Raw genomic sequence first — 20,275 nt, forward strand, 5'->3', positions numbered from 1 at the left:
GCTTTATGATTTCAGAATTATTTATGTTCTAACCATTATTAAAGAACTTAGATAATATTATTTAAAGAAAATAAATCAAAAGACAAAGCTGAAGAAAAATATAGATCTTACTGCATGACCTTATGCAATATTAACTAAAAGAAAAGTTAAAATCCGTATCTCATCCCCATGATAGCATCTAGGTAGAAGTAACACACACACACACACACACACACACACACACACAGCATTAACTGATAAATATAGGAATTCCACAATGTGTTTTTATGTTTAAATAATTCACATATATAAAACTTTCAATTGATTTGCAAATTCACCAAGGACACTACAAAGAAGTGATATTCTTTAGATAGTATAAACAAAAATTTCAATTTAATGTTCTAGAAAATTGGTTCAGACCTATCAAACCCTGCTCCATTAATTTGCATCTGAACCTCTCTGTCTTCTTGTTTTCTCATCTGAAAACTGGTCACCCTGTCTCACATGGGGGTTGGCATGACGATTAGTTGAATGTAGACCATCAAACCCATTAGAAACATGCTCTGTACACAGTGGTAAAACCAATCAAAAATCTGGATTGTGCCCACACAGAGATGGTCTTTTTTATTTTGTATTTCACTTATTTTTTTAAAAAAATTAATTGAATCACAGTGAGAAAAACAAGTTGCAAGGTTGTGAGTTTCAGTTATATAATGCGACAGCTTTCTTTTGAAGTTTCAATTTATGTAGAAATATCTGCCCTTCTGGCTTGAACGGAACCTCTATTCCTCATGGGCAAAAACATCCTAACAAATGACAGTATTTTTTAAAAATAAATACTTGTTTCTCATATCTTTGAAGAAGCAAGCAAGATAAATAATGGGAAAGAGCTTTTGTGAATGTCAAAATCCCCGATTCTGTCTCTTGGTAGAAGGTCAAAAATGCAGGACCTTCTTATAAGACATGTGGTTAGTGACCTAGGAGCATAAAGAGAAACAGAATTATCTTTCATTCTTTTTGAGATAAAACTACAAAGAGTTCCCACATCCAGCTAAACATCAGTACATTCTGAGACATAATAAGAAAATGGTCTACAACACAGGATCTCTTCTAGCAGGAGTGCCAGAAGGGATAATTTTCCATGGCAGTGCTTGGTAGGCCTGGAGGAGCCCCCCATCCCTAACCCCACAAAACTTCTAGGCCATTTGGGCTGGTGGCTTAACACAAAAGATCAAGGACACAATGCTGGGAATTTACCCCAGCACCCTGGACATTGCTAAGGGGCACACAGTATCGCTTATAGAAATAATGGACTTTCACCGGCGCCGGCGAGATATATGCCCGGTGGCCGCACATGTGCGGCCTCTCCTCTGCTGCACGACCATGGCCCCGGAGGTCGGCTAAACTACTTTGGGCACCAGCAGCTTCTTGCAGAAATGTCCCTAGACTGTGAACTGAGCCCCGGTCGCCATCTTGTGACAACCACAAAAGGGAGGTACAAGCTTGCAGTGATGCAATTTCTGGCAGAAATTTCCCTGGAGTCAGTTACTAAAATACAGCTGGCTGCGTGACCTCATATCTCTTCATTGTCAGCAATGGAAAACAAATTATCAGATGCTTCCTTTTCAACAGGTCCGACTTTGAGGGGGGAAGCTCCAAACAATAATAGTGAGTCTTTTGTTGAAATATTGAATGCAATCAAAGTAAAAAGAAAAGTAAAGTGAAATTTGTCCGCTACACAGGCAGGGGGTGGGGGGCGAGGCAGCAGGGAGGTATACTGAGGTTTCTCTTGGTGGAATATGTGCACTGGTGAAGGGATGGGTGTTTGAGCATTGTATAACTGAGACTTAAGCCTGAAAGCTTTGTAACTTTCCACATGGTGATTCAATTTTAAAAAATTAAAAAAGAAAAGAAATAATGGAGTTTATGAATTCCTTTATATATTATTTAATTTCACATTATTACTGATCTATACAATACTCCATATTATATTGTTCTATGACAGTTTAAGCTACATTATGTTATTTTATTCTATACTCTGCTTCACCATGTTACATTATTTCAGACTATACCTCACCATATTATGATGCACTATACTGACTTTACTACTCAGTATCATTAGAGGGCCAGCAAAATCCATACCACTTCTAAGTTATTAGAAAGGCAGACTCCCACCCAACTTACTGAATCATAATCTGCACTTTAGCAAGATTGCCAGAATCAGAACCCAGAATCAGAACAAGAACCCAGAATCAGATCTCAGTTTTTGCAATTTATTTCCTTGGGCCAAATAACATGCTTTAGCTCTGCCTTAGTTTCCTCCTCTCTAAAATAGTATATAGCCCATGGAATTATATGAACAGTAAATGTTTTAACATATGAAATCCTTCTGAACATGCCCCAGAATGAAAAGTAATAGCACCATCTAAATATTAGCTGTTCTGATCATGAATGTGGTTGTACTGTAGTATTGTACCTCCACCTCCACCCCCGACCCCTACTCTTATTCCGTTCCTCCACGTTCTTAAGTAGGAAGTGTAATCTCCATAATGACATCTCTGGACCCACTAAAAGATGAATATCAGAAAATAAGAGCAACAGACCAGACCACCCAGACTGTCAGAGATAGGATCCCTGGTCTTGGGTCTTGTTGTTTGGGATAAAAGCACGAAACAATAAAGTGGCATTGAAGATGACCTTAGCCATATGGAATCAGATTGGCAATAAAATAGAACGAGCCCTTTACATAGTCTCAGGAAAATACAGTGTGTTCTATTTCATAAGAAATACTGTCTAGGGCCCAAGAAGTTTATCAGGGGTTGGGGGCTGGAGAGATAGCACAGCAGGTAGGGCATTTGCCTTGCACGTGGCCAACCTGGGTTTGAATCCCAGCATCCCATATGGTCCCCTGAGCACCACCAGGAGTAATTCCTGAGTGCAGAGCAAAGAGTAACCCCTGTGCATCATCCGGTGTGACCCAAAAGCAAAAAAAAAAGAAAAAAATTTTTTTTAAATTGTATTAGGAGCTAAGGATCAAAGCTTGCATCAGCTGGTCTTGACTCCATTCCTTGGTACCACATTATCCTCTGCACATCACTGGGTTTGACCCCAAAGGCGCTTAAGCACTCCTGGGGGTGCCCCAGGTAATCCCCGGTGTTGGGATTCCCGGCAACACTGGGTCCAGCAGCACCACATGCTCAGGCCTTCATGCTGAACCTTTGACCCTGTTGGCCAAGAATGGGCCCAAGCACCACCCTTCCCACAAGTAGAGACCATCTAGCTGATACTATTCTCTGCTTCTATTTCCCTTTAAACCACCAAAATCTGCAGTGACTTGTATTCTCACATTCCAGTTTAGTTTCATTTCTCTACAAAGAATGAAGGGAAGCGTCATAAGTACTTTCTAGAGTTAGAGTTCCCAGAAGGTTCAGGCCTCCAGAGGTCGGCATACTGTTGGCCATGGGAATGAGTACAAGAATCCCCAGGGGATGGGAAAACACAACTTTAGGGGTCAGCCTGGGTATTCTCGCCCTGGGTATTCCTCTCTGCCTTCCCTAGAGAGAAGAATTAGTTTTGCTTTACTGCAAGAACCAACAGAGTTCCTGCCGTCTGTAAGAAGTTTTTAGATCAAGTATCTAGTCATTTACTACTCACCTTGTGCACCTTGTATACCTTGTGGAATGCAGACCTTAAAAAGAATCTCCTTCTCCAGGTTCTCCAGGGATTCAAAGTTTTCTGCATAATATACTTTGCCCTCATCTTTAGTGATTTCCAAAAGCTGAGAGTGTTTGGCTTCTCCCACCCCAATGGCAAAAATAATGATGTTTCTGTCCCTGAGAGCCTGGGCTGGAATGGCTACATTATCCTGGGCGACCCCATCAGTGATTACAATCAAATACTGATGAACATCGGGTCTCCCTCCATTTGAACTGTCAAAAAAAGGCAGAGTGAAATTTAGGGCTTTGCCCGTGCGGGTGCCATCATTCAGCTGCTCTATATCTGAAATGGCTCTAAGAATGTCCATCTTGAAGGAATGTTGGTTGAGCCTGAATTCTGCCTGGGCGGTTGTGCTGAATTGCAGAAGGCCAATCTGTATTTCATCAGGACCAATATTTGCGTGGCTCACGAACCTCCTCACGAATGCCTTCATCTTTTCAAAGTTTTCTGAGGAGATGGATTCCGAACCATCGATTAAGAAGATGATGTCGGCTTTCCTATTCTTACAGGCTGCAGGGGTGGGGTGAAGGAGAAAAAGATTCACTCAGAATAAATAGCAAATTAATTACAAATCCTCAAGAATGTCTGGAGTTGTATAAGCAAATCATATTTATTAAAAGGGAAGAGGAAGAAATGAAATAAATTTTCCACAGAAATTTGAGACTTTGAGACTCAGCACAAGGCCCTCTCAAACTAAGATATAACTGTGATGAAGACACAAAATTTGATTAGCTTGGTATCTTTGAGGTCATGGTCACTCCATGTACAACACTCACTTTTGGACCAATGAATTCACTCCAAGTACAGTACTCACTTTTGGACCAATAAATTCACATTTCAAGGGTAAATTCTGTTCAATTCGATTGAACATAGAGTTGGAGAGACAGAAAAGCTAGGAGGGAAAAATTCTTACTCTCTAAGGAGCAGATGTCCTTTACCACTTCTTGTTGGATGTTCTTCAAAGAATCAAATTCATGCACGAAAAATGTCCTGTTGTTAGATATTTCCTGAAGTTCAGCTGCATTAGCATCTCTGACTCCAATGGCGTAAATGTTGACTCCTTTTCTCTTCAAAATCTCTAAGGGATTAGCCACTGGGTCCTCGGATTTCCCGCCAGTGAGGATGATGAGATACCAGGGCACACCGATGCGAGCAGTGTCTTCAAACACCTGGACCATACTCCTCAAGGCATCGCCTGTCATGGTGCCCCCACTTCTCTTTTGGATGTCACCAATGGCTGCCTTCAATCCTGACACACTGGAATACTGACTGAGGGTAAAATGAACACTTATTCCCTCTGAGTACTGGATAACTCCAAACTGTACTCTGTCTGGCCCAACATGGAACATTTTTATCATCTCATTCATAAACATCTTCATTTCCAGAAAATCTTCTTGTTGAATGTTGTCAGACCCATCAATAAGGAAGTAAATATCTGCCTTCTCCACATTAGCACAACCTGGGCAGTAGAAAAAAAGCAATGACTCATTAGAAGTGAGTGAAATGGCCTATTGTCAAAGTCATTGATCCTGATCCCCAGCCATCTTCCTTTAATACCTATTGTTCCCTTGAGAATCATCATCTTTCTTTTTATTTTCTGGGATTTTTTGGGCGGGGGGAGAAAAGGGCAGGGAAGGCACACCATAGAGGGATCAGGGCTTACTCCTGGCTCTGAGCTCAAGGATCGCTCCACAAAATGCAAGGCAAGCGCCCTACCTGCTCTATTTTCCTTTCTGCCCTAAGAGTCGACATCTTTCTACAAAAGCCTATGACTCTGCCCAAGGTTACTCACTGGCGAGGATCATGGCCAACCCAGACACTGGGAAGTCCAGAGAGCTCAAAAGGCTGGAGCACAGGCTTCACATGCAGGAGATCCCAGTTCAGTTCCTGTGGCACCACAGTGAACCCTACGCAAGAAGCTAAGAATAGCCCCCAAGCATTTCTGGACATGCCCTCCCTGACATCGCCCTCCTCCCCCGCCAAAAAAACCCCAGAAATTACAGGAAAAAAATGTCTGAGGAGAGTCTGGGAATAGATAAAATGAATGATTAATAGGGAATAGGAGATCCATACCCTAACCTCTTGCCGTTTGGGTGGAAAGATTTGGAGATGACTTTAGAATAATTTACTCAAGCTGGAGAGATATTTCTGAATATGCTGAACAAGCATGCTTTGCGTACAAGCCCAAGCCTGAGTGAGTACCATCCCAGCACTGCCCGGTTTCCCATAAGCACCTTTAGGAGTGATCCCTGAGCACAAAGCTGGAAATTGTTCCTAGCACCATGGGGCATGGCACTGAAAATAATAATAATAATAATAATAATAATAATAATAATAATAAAATAATTTTCTGAAATCCAAGACAAACTGAAGTCCACCTATTGTAACAATAACCTACACTCTAATACAGCCCTATCTAAAGAAGTCCTGCACTTCCTCTCGTATCGCCACGCCCCTGCCAAAGACCCTGAGTCACCTCCCAAATAAATCACTTGCATCTAAATTCTTGTCTCAGAGTCTGTGAACCCTACATGCAGACATAAATATTGAGATTTCTCAAATGGGAACGTTGAGAAGGAGCTCAGAGTTCAAACCAGGGCAGAGTTGAACTCCAAGTTATCCCAGGATCCCTTCTGTCTCCCTGCTTCCCACGTGAGTCACACAGTTAAAATGTATGAGCAAGAGCGCACGTTGTGAAACTCAATTTTGTTAAGTCAAAACCTTCATGTTTGAAATGACCCGTTCCTTCAGTGACTCACTTGCTTTTAAAGCTTGGTTTCTAATGGACAAAAGAGCTCCATGTTACAAGAAGACTCGACTCTTTGCATCTCAGCTTCCTAATCTGAGGATTCCTGCTAAGGGAGAATCTTAGCACCTACTCAATATGCTGATGGTGAGGATTCAAGAAGATCTTGGAAACAGCAGAACCGGTACGAATAAGATCACCCCCTGACTTACTTCAGCCAAACAACCACAGCCTGGAAAAGCATGAAGCACCCTTCTTGTTGACTACCTTCAGCAAGGCTCTGGGTTCCTGGGACCCAGGAAAGATCAAAAGCCATTTCTTGCTCTCTTGCTCACAGAGTAATGGTCTGACATGGCACTCAGGCTAGCTCTAAGCCTTCACCTGGGAAGACCTTAGCTCACCTAGTAGGTATCATGTACTTCTTAAAACTGTGGCTCATCTAGTGTATTTTCATATTTCGCAGCCTATCCTGTATGTGAAATGGCAACGCTCCCCTATGAGGACAGGCACTGGAAGGAGATAGGAGTTAGAAAGGTAGAGCGTGGAGTTATTTGCTCCCCATGCAGACCTGACTGAGGACTCCATCCCCACTGGGCATGAGGCAGATGACAAGCCTAAATCTAATAACAGGACCACTGTCCAGGAGTCAGACCACTTCTGCAGCCAGCCCCAGTGCTCCTCTGCAGTCCCTGGTCCTTGCACTGTCCAGGGGAGCCCAGAGTCCTCAAACTACCTTTTTTTTTTAGATTATTTTCTGCCAATTTTGGCAGATGGGAACACATAAAGGAAAAAAGGAAGAGAACGTGCATATTTTTCACAGTCTGTATGTTGCTAAGTATCCACATCTGTTACATATACACAGTACTTAGCAGGGTGTCAAACACTGAGCAGATGGTCAATAAATGATAAGATGATTGTTAAGACCACCCAGGACAAAATCCCGGTAAAATTGTCCCAACTGCCTACACCTCCCACTCCCTCTCATCTTTCAGCTGATTTTCCTAATTCCAAGTTTCTTTTTAGCTGCGGTGCAGACTGGGAAAGAGACCAGCTCTCAACTCCATGTATGCTTGTTGAGTTAACTGGAATCTTTTCCCCTCCTTCTTCTCTGAAGAATTTAGGAGTCAGGGTGCACAAGAAAATGAAATTCATTTCTAACTACTTTGTTCCTCATTCTAAGAAAAAGAGGTAAAAAGCACAAATTACAGAGAAAGGTGGATATTTAGATATCTTAAACCTTAAGACCTCAGGATTATTTATTGATTAAAATATAAACAACAAAACTTCATTCATTTTCCACTGAAGGAGTCATCACGGCCTTAAAATTATGTTAACCTCCTACATTTTTAAGTTATTGTCTTCCTACTTTAATTCTAATTTAAATCTAAGAAGTATAAGCATGAGTGGACAAAAATAGACAAGTAGACATTACACACAAAGATACTCATCAGAGCCAGTGGCAGATTTGGAATTTAAATTTCAGGCATCTTGACTACAAAGTGCATATATTTAACCATTTTCTTAATACATATTCAATATGCACTCTTGGAATTGACCTCTACTGAAATTGTTCATAGATAATTGAGTTCTACTGTCCTGTGTTAAACACAAATAATGTTCTGACAGCACATTGAATGCCTTCCCTTTTCCACTTCACTCAGTGGCAAAATGAATACAGCTACCAATACTGAGGTCTCCAGCCGACATACAGCACTTTTATTATTATGATTACTCTGTGAATAAAATACCACAAAATCAAGAGGAGCTCAGTGTTAATGAAATACATTTTTGTAACTATAAAATTAGGTTACATTCTTTTTAACTATACACAATCAAGGCAAGTTTTTCAAAAATAAATTTTTACTGTGCTCAATAGCTAGGTTGACTTTTTCTGATAATAAAAAAACAATAATTTTGGTTTTGAATTATTTTAAAAGTAGTTATGTTCTTTTTCCACTTTAAAGAAATGGAAGGAAGGAAGGAATGAAGGAAGGAAGGAAGGAAGGAAGGAAGGAAGGAAGGAAGGAAGGAAGGAAGGAAGGAAGGAAGGAAGGAAAGAAGGAAGAAAGAAAGGAAGAAAAAAAGGAAGAAAAGCAGGCTAGCAACTATAGAAAATGTACTACTGGCTAAAAACATGAACAGAAATGTAACCAACAGGACTCACTTTAATATGTCTTGATTCAATACCAAAATATTTGCAAATTATTTATATGCAATAAACTAAACTTTTTCCATTTCAAATTATGTTTGTGTCATTTTTATAAGTTTCCTGCTTTGAGTAACTTAAAATTTGGCACATGCACCAATTGGATCCAATGGCTTCAAACTGTTAAAAAGAGATGAGGGCTAAGGCAGGAGGTGGGAAGAATGTTTACTTCATATTCTTCAGCACTATTTAAAATCAAGACAGAATAAAAATGTTATGAATTCTGTGTCTGCAGTTTTTAAAAATATTGTAGGCCTCCAGCAGTGCTGGGGTGGATGGTGGGGAAGAGGACTGTGTGGTGCTGAGAATGGAACCCAAAGTCTTGCACATGCAAAGCATGCGCATTACCACTGATTTCTGCCTTCTAATCACTGTCTCCAAAGTCTTGAGTAAAAAAAAAAAAAAAGGTGGGTGTATGGAGCAAGAAGAGTAAAAGTCTTGTGGGATTTTTTCAAGATTAAATTTTAAAAAGTTCTTCCTACCTGTTTGAAGAACATTGCTCATCTCAGAAGAGACGACACTTATGTCCATGACCTTCGGGCACAGTTGGTTCTTAATCACATTCCCCACCACAGAGAGTTGCAGAAAGGATTCTAGGGGGATGACGTGCTTCCAAGGAGGATAGGATGCGATCTTTTTGAGGTCCGTACTTGCAGGTGCAAGCTGCGTGCTCACTGCGTAGATGGTGATGCCCGCCTTACGGAGAAGAGAGGCTGGTCTGGAAACACTATCTTGGGATGAGCCTTCAGTGATGACCACGGCTATCTGTCTCACACCTTGCAGCCTTCGGCTGCCCTTCTCTGGAAGGAAAACGCTATTCCTTAGGAAGTCCAAGGCAGCACCAGTCTTGGTCTCTCCTCTTCTTTCCTGGAAGGTTAATTTGTCCAAATGCCCCAAAATTTGTGCTGCAGTCTGATAGGTATCCAGAGAAAATGCAAGTCGGGATTCTTCACTGTAAAAAACCAAGCCCATTCTCATAATATCAGGATGAATTCTCAGAGATCTGACAGTGGTCTTTAAGAAACTGACAATTTGTTGGAAATTTGATTGTCTGACCCTGCTAAAGTCCTCAATGAGGAATACAACATCAGCTGGGAAAGCAGTTGGACATGCTATAAATGAAAGCAGAAAGAAAGGGCTTTAGTGTAAGAACAAAGTGATTTAAAAAAACACCATTTATCTTACATATAAGAGTAATATGTGATAGTTCAGACAAAATATAGATTATAGTGATATAGAGAAATCGGGCTGCTTTACCAGAAAATTTTCTTAGGAATTGAAGGGTAAAAAGCAGAAACATTACAAAAAGAAAGAAAACGAATACAATATTCCTGATAAATGTAAGTGAAAAGATATTCAACAAAATATTAGAAATTTTAATTCAATAATACATTCAAAGGAGAATATTTCACAACCAAGTGCTAGTATTCCAAGAATGAAATGATGGTTCATATACATATATCAATAATGTGGGAAACCACATCAACAAAAGGAATTGTAAAAAGTCTTACAGACATATAACTAAATGCAGAGGCCACTTTAGACAATAAAAAATCTGTTTATTAAAAATTATCAATAAAATTGGGACAGAGCAAATATGCATTGTAAAGGCCATATATGACAAATTCACAGCTAACATCAAAATAAAAACTGAAAGTTTTTCTTCTACGATTAGGCAAAAGACAAAGATGTCCATTCTTGCTGCTATTTATCAAAATAATATTAGAAGACTTACCCGCAGAAATTAGGCAAGTCATTATTTATATTCAAAACACATAAGCAAAATATTTAATGGTATTAGCTTCCATTGTGTATTCAGAGCTTCCATGTTAATGGTCAGTGTAACAAAAACAAAAATAAACAAGTGGCATTACACTAAACTAAAAGGTTCCTGTACTTCCAAAGAAACTATCATTAAAACAAAAATACATCCTACTGAATGGGAGGATGTAGTCACTTTCCATAAAACTGGCAAAAGCCTAAAATCCAAGACATATAAGAACTCACAAGGGCCAGAGCGATAGCACAGTGGGTAGGGCGTTTGCCTTGCACACAGCTGACCTGGGTTCAATCCCCGGTATTCCATATGGTCCCCTGAGCACCGCCAGGAATAATTCCTGAGCGCAGAGCCAGGAGTAACCCCTGAGCATCGCTGGGCTGGGTGTGACGCAAAAAGCAAAAAACAAAACAAAAACTCACAAAACTCAACAATAACAAAACACCGATTCGTCAATAAATGGAAAGAAAAGAAGACAAAGAAATGGCAAGAGGCACATAAAAATGTGCTCAGTTTCACTATTTCTCAGAGAAACTCAAATAAGAACAACAATGAGATATTGGCACACCAGTAAAAATGACCTATATAAAAATATATCAGGAAGAGTGCTGGTGTAAACATAGAGAAAAAGAAACCACATTTACTGTTAGTGAGAATGTAAACTTGTTCAGGAAATTGTATATGTATTTCTCAAAATATTAAAATTACATGGTCCAGAAATTCTACTCTTAATATTTCTTCTTAAAATGCAAAAAACTAAAACCAAGGAACCAGAGAGATAATAAAAGGGGTTAGTCACTTGCCTTGCATCAGGAGTAAGTCCTGAACCTTGCTGAGTATTGTCTAACCACTCCCACCCCAATTCAAAACCACTAATTTGAAAAGTTACATGTCTATAGCCACTGCTGCACTATTTACAAAAACTAAGATGTGGAAACAATCTAAATGTAGCAAGACAGATGAGTGGATAAGGAATATGTGACACATACACATAGTGGAATATTGCTCAGCCATTATCAAGATAAAATCTTGTCTTGCAGCAACACGAAAGAAACTAGAGGAGGTCATACCAATTGAAATAAGTCAAAGGGAGAAGATAAATACCAGATGCTCTTACATATGTGTCGTATAAAGAAACAAAAGAGGAAATAGACTTACTCTTTTGGTCTCTACAATGACTATGAAAAAAGTATTTCCAGACTACTCTAACAATATCAGAAAAAGATGAATAATATAAAATAGAGCCAAACCTAGATAGGCCAACCCCCAGTTAAGTCCCATTTTGTAAAGTAGTCTAGGCAAGATTAGCAAAGCTATTCACCTGATCCTAAGGTCAGTTGACTTCTGAAAGATCTTTGAAAATAGTTCATTCCTTCCAGTCAAAATATTGGGTGATTTATTTTGTATCAACTGTGATTATAGTTAATTTAGGGTGAATTCTTTGGATAGTCCCGTATTCCTCCTCCTTTAAATCTCTTGTGTCCATATTGAGGAATTCAGAACACACCATCTTTCTCCTTTATTGCCCCAATTTTTTCTATTATGCTTAGGCATCCCTTGTTTCACACTTCATAACTAAATCTTTTTTTTATTTTGCTGAATCACTGTGAGATAGTTACAAGCTTTCATGTTTGGGTTACAATCTCACAATGATTAAACACCCATCCCTCCACCAGTGCACATTCCCCACCACAAATATCCCCGGTATACCCCATCTTTCCCACCCTCCTCCTGCCTCCATGACCAACAATATTCTCCATACTCTCTCTCTACTTTTGGGCATTATGACTTGCAACACAGACACTGAGAAGTCATCTTGTTTGGTCCGTTATCTACTTTTGCACACGTCTCCCGTCCCAACTGATTCCTCCAGCCATCATTTTCTTAGTGATCCCTTCTCTATTCCATCTGCCTTCTCCCCTCCACTCATGAAGGAGGCTTTCAGTTATGGGGCAATACTCCTGGCCCTTGTGTCTACTGTCCTTGGGTGTCAGCCTCATTTATAACTAAATCTTACCAGGAACAACCTCCTCAGTCTCGACTGTGAACTCATGTCCTTGGATCACCACATTCATATTCTGAATTATCTCTCTGATTCCATCTTGTCCTTGCTTCTCATATACAAGGGAGGGAGATCCTATATACTCCAGTTCGCTCCTGTCAAAGTCCTGCACACCCACAGACATGATTTTCACGCCTTTCTCCTTCAGGATCTGCGCCGCATCCTTGACCTCATCTGAAGACTTGCCCGAGGTAATGACCACTGCATACTGGGGAATGCCCTGCAGAAACCGACTTCCGGCTGCCTCCTGGAAGAACGTCTGATGAAGGTATCGCAGAGCTCTGCCTGTCCTCCTGGAGCCACCGCGGAGCATGAACTGGTCACGGATATGAGCAATAATCTCATCCTGGGTCTGGTAGGTATTGAGCAGAAATTCAGTGTGACCTTGTCCACCATACTGCGCCAGTCCAATACGGTACTTGTCTCTGCCCACATCCAACAAGCCAACCACTTTGGAGATGAAAGTCTGCATCCACTGGAAACTGACCCTTGATGTGTCCTGTGATGTGTCAGCAAGAAAGACCACATCTGCATAAATCTTGGTAAATTCTGGAGTGGAAGAAAGAAGTGGGGGAGAAATATATAGAAGAAAGTAAATTAAATTAAAGCTTCATGAGACATGAATGCAAGGATGTTTAGGTTTAGGGTGGGAAGCATAAGAGGAAGAGTTATTACTCAGGCAACACTGTACATATTGGATATCCACCTCTTCGATGTGAAACAAAGTTCTCCCCCCAACTTATGTCCTGCTGCTCTTTGTCTGACTTGGCAGACTGTAATCCCTTTCCATTATTCTTCCTCAGCCAATGAAAGAGGCAAAGGAATTTAATGTATACTGTCATTACTGTGTGCGACTTTCTATACACATCATCTGATTTGATGCTCATAAACTATCCTGCCAGGCAGATGAGAATACTGAGTGAAGGAGAGAAGCTGTGTCCATCCTCAGATATTTGGCAAAGGCAGGGTTAACCAAACAGGCCATCTGCACTTTAAAACCCATGCTGCTTGCTCTGAAAAAATGGTAAGGTGCTGTTCTCTCCTCACAAGAACTACATGCATCCTTCCATCCCCAGTTCAGATGGAAGTTTGGAAAAGTCACAGCAATGGTGGACCTGCCCTCTGTAGGCAGTTCATTCTGACTCAGTATAGTCAGGTAACTTTGGTGGAACTACTGGGGATTTTGGTTTGTTTTGTTTTTAATTATTATTAAAAATAACTATTAAAATTAATTAATTATTATTAAACTTTAATTATTGAATCACAGTGATATACACATTCACAAAGTTGTTTGTGATTGGATTTCAGTCATATAATGTTTCAACACATGTCCCTTCACCAGTGTACTTTTCCCACCACCATTGGTCCCAGTTTTCCTCTCACCCCCTTCCTCCCTACCCGCCACTATGGCAGGCATTTTTCTTCTCTCTCTCTCTCTCTCTCTCTCTCTCTCTCTCTCTCTCTCTCTCTCTCTCTCTCTTTCCCTCTCTCTCCCGCCCTCCCTTCGTCCCTCCCTCCCTCTCTCTCTTTCTCTCCTTCTCTGTCTCCCTTCTCTCTCCTCTCTCTCTCTCTCTCTCTCTCTCTGTTTGTCTTTCCTTTTGGGCCTTATGGTTTGCAATACAAACAATGACAGGCTGTCAGAACTACTGGGGTTTGACACAAGTGCTTACCTTTTATCTTACTCTCCACTGACGAGCACAGAGTTTGAAGAATTCTTCCTGAGAAATCCTGCAAGATGTTAAAATTTTCCGTGTTGAAGAGAAACTTCTCAAAGGGCTCACTGGCTATTTTTTGCAACTCCTGGACATCCTGAACGTTAACCCCTACCACATACACAAGAACTCCGTCTTCTTTCAACAGGTCAGCTGCCTCCTGGACTTCATCCTGCGACTCGCCATCTGTCAGCAGGATAACTATCTGAGGAACCCTGTCCTTGGCCCGGCTGCCAGCAGCCTCAGTCAAGTAGCTGGTCCTGAGAAACTCCAGGGCACTCCCTGTGTTTGTGCCTCCTGTTCGATAGGGAAGATTATGGATTTGCTCCAGAACTACGCTCTTCTGAGTATGCTGGTTCAGCTGAAAGGCAGGGTAGATGTTATCATTATACTGGACAAGTCCTACTCGGACCTGGTCACTGCTGATGTTAAGCCCCAAAACAACAGAATAAAGAAATTTCTTCACTTTCTGGAAGTTCTGGGGCCCGATGCTAGTTGAGCTGTCTACGAGGAATACAATGTCTGCCAGGACTGCTTCTCTGCAAGCTGCAAGGGAGAGGACAAAAGATAGGTCAGCAAGTATTTACTCAAAATCCTTGAAACTAATGGTGTCAAAAACTCTATAAAAAGAGGGAGAGCAACCAAAATTATAAGGTGCCTGTCAAGATGACAGGATGGCGCTGGGTCAGGGGATAAGGGAGGGAACTGGCAAACACTGGAAGTTGTTCCAACTTCCAATCTGGAAGTTGACAATGGTGGTGGGATCAATACTAGAATATTGTACATCAAAAACCCAACTATGAATAACTTTATAACTCACGGTCACTGTCACTGTCATCCCATTGCTCATCAATTTGCTTGAACGGGCACCAGTAACATCTCCATTGTGAGACTTGTTTGTTACTGTTTTTAGCATGTTGAATATGCCACAGGTAGCTTGTCAGGATCTGCCTTGCGGGTGAGATACTCTGGGTAGCTTGCCGGGCTCTCCGAGAGGAGCGGAGGAATCAAACCCGGGTCAGCCACATGCAAGGCGAATGCCCTACTGCTGTGCTATGGCTCCAGCCCAACTCACAGTACTTAAATAAAATAAAATTTATATCAAAAGAAAGCAATACTAGGCAGCTGATGGACCAACTTAGTGTCCCTGCCCTAATGATGTCTCCAATCTTGAAACCCACGTGAACATCTCCTGATTCTCATGAAGGAGATGCATACTTCCATAAAAGCAGTGCCATACTGAGAAAATCGCTGTCCTCTTTCCAGTGATAATAAACTTTATCTCTTAGAGTATATGGCACCAACTTCTCTGAAAGTTGAAATATAGACTGTGTCCCATAATAAATATCCTTCTAACTTGACCATTTAGTAGCACTGTATTCTATTTATCAGTAATCACTCTAAGACTCAATATCCCTCTCTATACCATCAAAATCTTTATACTGGTCTTATATTCTCATGGTTTTTTTTTTTTTCAGAAAAATTAAAAAGATGACATACTCTTACAGACAATAGTGCTTTTCTCAGGTGTTTTTAGATTCCTATTTACCATTCTGTGCTCTTTGGGGGTACTTTCTTTGGTTACTGAAACTTCTTTGCCAAGCTATAATGACCCAAATAGAGAGAGAGAATAAGAAGGTAATTACCTGCCGTAAAGATAGGGGGTGGGGGAGGTGGAGAGGGGGGAAGGAGACTGAGACAATGGTAGTAGAAAACGTACACTGGTGGAGGGCTGGGTGTTCAATCATTTCATGACTAAAACTCAGTCATGAAGGCTTTGTAATTCTCACAGTGATTCAATAAAAAGAAATTAGATCAATAAAAAATCAAAAGAAAAAATACCTTCTTTGCCTATAATATAAGAAAGTCCAATTCCTGAACCCTGAGAACACCCATGGTGGGATTGGTGTCGCAACATTTTATACCCCAAATAATTATATTGTAAACAGCTTATAAATTGTGGTGTAAATTTTAAAAATCAAAAGAGAATAAAAGACCCAATTCCTTACCTTGGGTCAAAACTACTCAGAGGAAACCCTCGGGCTTCCCAGTTCTGTAAGATCAACTGACAACCACCCTCTGTGAAGCTTCTGCCTGAGATCACACCCTTTCTTACTTTCCTTTACTTCTATAATTTCCCTCACATACTTATGAATCCTCTGGGAACTCTCCCCAAATAGAAAGCATATATCCAAATCCTTGCCTCAGGCTCTGCTTCTAGTGAATGCATTTCTAAAACATCTGTTATATTGGATTAAATCTGCTCTTAAAATCCTATAATCAAAGCTTATGTGTTGCCTCAGGTTCCCCATATTAAAAAATCAGGTCTACAAAAAAAAAAAAGTTGCTAAGTTTTTGGTCAATGATTGGAGCAGCAATGAAATAGATGGTTTACTATGGAGTTTCATCATTAAAATTAAACAAAAACCCGGATGGAAAATAACAACAGTGGCAGAAGTGAGCAAGAAAGTTTTGAGTTCTGTGATGCCGCCATCAGATGTAAGAAGGGAAAACGTTTAGTACCTGGAGAGATGTGGTTGGTAGGTTGAACTGCCTCTGCCAAAATATCACAGAGCTCCTGCTGCAGCTTCGGAGCCAAAGTTCTCAGATCAGAGAAGCTGGGAGCAAAGGTCATGAACTTCTCCACGGGATGACTTGCCACCACCTTGAGCTCTGCCGGAACTGCATCTTTGATGCCAATGGCATACAGTAGGATGCCTGCCCTCCTAAAGGCCTCAGCGGGTTCCTGCAGAGCATCCTCGACTGCACCACTGCTGATCAGCACGACGATCTGAGGCACACCCTGCCCTGCCCTGCTCCCAGCTGCTTCCTGGAAGTAGTGATCTAGAAGGAACTGTAGGGCCAAGCCCATCTTGTTGCTTCCCGACTGAAACTTGAGCTTCTGGATATGTCTCACGATGTGGTTTCTTTGGTGGTAGGCGGAAAGTAGGAACTCGGAATGGGGCACATTGCTGTACAGGGCCAAGCCCACACGGATGGTCTCTTGGGTGACATTGAAGCCCTGGATCACACTGATCAAGAAGCCCCGTATGAAGCGGGCCTGCTGGAGGTTCTTGATGTTGGAGTCCACCAGAAATACGACATCTCCGACAGAGGCCTTTCTGCAGCCTGAGGAAGAGAGTCAGTTTCAAGACACAACTTACAAAATTGACAGCCACTAGCAAGAATCTACCTTCCAAAGGGAGTTGCGGGCTGAATGAGGGCTAGAGACTGAGCACAGCGGCCACTCAACACCTTTATTGCAAACCACAACAGCTAATTAGAGAGAGAGAACAGAAGGGAATGCCCTGCCACAGTGGCAGGGTGGGGTGGGGGGGAGATGGGATTGGGGAGGGTGGGAGAGACGCTGGGTTTACGGGTGGTGGAGAATGGGCACTGGTGAAGGGATGGGTTCCCGAACTTTGTATGAGGGAAGTATAAGCACAAAAGTGTATAAATCTATAACTGTACCCTCACGGTGATTCTCTAATTAAAAATAAATAAATTTGTATGGAAATATGAAATGTAATCAATATATAGAGAGAATAATGGGAATATCATTAGCTACTTAGATGGGGGGTGGGGTGGGAGGGGGGTGTATTGGGGTTCTTGGTGGTGGAATGGGTGCACTGGTGAAGGGATGGTGGTTTAATCAGTATTTGACTGTGACTTAAACCTGAAAGCTTTGTGTTTTTTTTCTTGTTTTCACGGTGGTTCAATAAAATATTTCTTTAAGGAAAAAAAAATTAAAAAAATAAAAATAAATAAATTTAAAAAAAAGTTAAATATAGTCTCTCTATCTGATCCTAGATATTCTACTCATGAAATAAACCTAAGTTAATTTTTCCACTTCATTTATTTATTTTTAATAAATTGCAGTGAGATAAGCAGTTAAAAAAAAAAGAATCTACCTTCCAAATCGTTGCCTTCACACCCCATAGATCTGCCTGCACAGCTCTCTACTGATGACTTAAGATGCACAAGGCTCAGGAACACCATCATTACCCTTTTCTTCCTGTTGCCCACTATTTATTTCTGCTCATCTTCCACCCTCTATTCCATTCAAATAGATATCTGACCCTTCCATTGGATCCCTGACAGTGGCTTCACTCATCCCTTAGATATAACAAACTAACATTCCACCGGTACAGCAGGCTATTGATACCCACCTAGATCTCCTTGGTCAGCTGGTATGCTAAGGCCCCACCTGAATCAAGTACTGAAGTCAACTGCTCAAATCAGAGACTTTGTCCAGAGTCTTTTCTTTTTTTTTCTTTTTGGGTCACACCTGATGATGCTCAGAGTTTACTCCTGGCTCTTCACTCAGGAATCACTCCCGACAGCGCTCAGGGGACCATATGAGATCTCAGGGATTGAACCTGGGTCAGTCATATGCAAGGCAAATGCCCTCCTCACTGTGCTGTCACTCCAGCCCCAGTCCAGAATCTTGTTTCGTGTGAAGGACTTGTCCAAAGACATCTAGGAAGTTACATGTCTTCTGGGATGGCCCCATATTTAATCACAGCCTTTCGGGAAAAAGTACGTGGTGTTGGTAGCTTCAGTGGTAAGCTCCCAGAGTGCGATCTTACCTGTGGCTCATTGAGTGACAATCACAGCCCCGTTTCACTTCTCTCACTCCCCCATCAATGTTCCAAAGAGTACAGGCATGTCCCATTTTTTTGAACATGCACATGAAGCCACTTAACTTTTTATCAAAGACCAACATTATTTTTTCTTACCTAAGAAACCTAAAAATAATCTTTTGCTTTTACAGTAAAAATCAAAGCTCATAAATAGTTTTCAGTGTCATTTTGAGGCAGTGTGAACCCCCAAAAGTGGCACTGCTAGGCTCTTTCCCCTGGGAAGCACTTTAAACAGTGTGTTTACCATGTCATTTCTGAATTTACTTTTTAATCAGCATTATTTTAGGTTCTGTGAGATATTTGGTGTGATTTGACAGACTGAGAATACTCAAAAATTCCCCTTGATAAATCAATGGTAATTGCTTCTTTGTTCTCTAGGCCAAGGTTTCATAGGAATGACCCTCTTCTGGAGAAGAGTGGAAATATTTAAAAAATGACACACTCACTAAATTCTTGTCCAAATCTCTGCCTCTAGGAAATTTGATTGAGACATCAAAATTTTCATTTTTGACCTCTGGTCCCCCTGGGTTATCCTCCAGTTCCATCTACTTTGACTCTTGAGACTAAAGTGGGTGTAGCTTACATTAGTCTTTTTGCTCATTGAACTTGGCCTGCGTTGTGCAGCTATTTCTCCTAAGCTCAGCTTTCTTTATGGAAACCACATTCCCAGTAGTTGCCAGAACAAGAGGGACTCGAGTTGAGCTCTCCAGTTTGGAGAAGGTTGGACAATGGACACCTGGTACAGCAGGGTTTGAGTAAGCAGCAAATCTCACTGGGTCTCAGAATCAGTCTCTCTGGTATGATGGGGAACAGATCACCTGCTCCCTTTCAACTCACATTTCACTTTCCTGTGATGAATAAACACAGGTATGGACAAAAAGAAAAAAGTGAGTATGATCTATTTCTCAGTAGCCATCAAGATTCCTTACCCTACACCTCACACTTGTTTGTCCGGAGTGACAAGAAAAAAACTCACAAAACTCATGATGGGAGGGAAGAGGAACAAAAGCAGACACCAGCTAAACATTTCTGGGGTTTAAAAGTGTTTGGCCACATTGCATGGGATGTAAAGTAGAAGGTATCCTATCTTGATTAAAAAAAACATTAACACACAGGTATTAACCTGCAATAACATGTTAGTTATCTCTTATACAATCTTCACATACTTCTTTCTAAGAAAACCTTTTCTAAACATTTTTAGAGAATTATTAATAACAATTAATATAAAATAAATTATTTAGGATACTGCTATTGGGGAAGAGTTGGGTGGTGGTTGGAAAAATGGAGTGAAATAAATCATCATGAACAACTTTATAAAAAGAAAATAAGAAAGAAAATAAACATATATGTACTTTTAATTTGAACTTTTCCTACAAACTTCCGCCAAAGAATAGTTCTAGGACCCAGCTCTGATCCTTGAATATACCTTTTAA

General features: G+C 40.9%; 1 protein-coding gene across 1 annotated transcript in view; it reads right to left on the reverse strand.

Moving 5' to 3' along the window:
- The window catches only part of LOC101554454 (collagen alpha-4(VI) chain-like), a 105,722-nt gene that overhangs the window by 81,182 nt on the left and 4,265 nt on the right, over window positions 1–20,275 (reverse strand). The window contains exons 2-7 of the mRNA XM_055135048.1: window positions 16,723–17,328; window positions 14,158–14,745; window positions 12,443–13,036; window positions 9,131–9,760; window positions 4,610–5,155; window positions 3,652–4,206 (exon numbers count right to left, since the gene is read on the reverse strand). Coding sequence (XP_054991023.1) covers window positions 3,652–4,206; window positions 4,610–5,155; window positions 9,131–9,760; window positions 12,443–13,036; window positions 14,158–14,745; window positions 16,723–17,328 — 3,519 coding nt within the window. The remainder of the gene's footprint in view (window positions 1–3,651; window positions 4,207–4,609; window positions 5,156–9,130; window positions 9,761–12,442; window positions 13,037–14,157; window positions 14,746–16,722; window positions 17,329–20,275) is intronic.

The sequence above is a fragment of the Sorex araneus genome, chromosome 4 (assembly GCF_027595985.1).
Source record: "Sorex araneus isolate mSorAra2 chromosome 4, mSorAra2.pri, whole genome shotgun sequence".
Taxonomy (NCBI): Eukaryota; Metazoa; Chordata; class Mammalia; order Eulipotyphla; family Soricidae; genus Sorex; species Sorex araneus.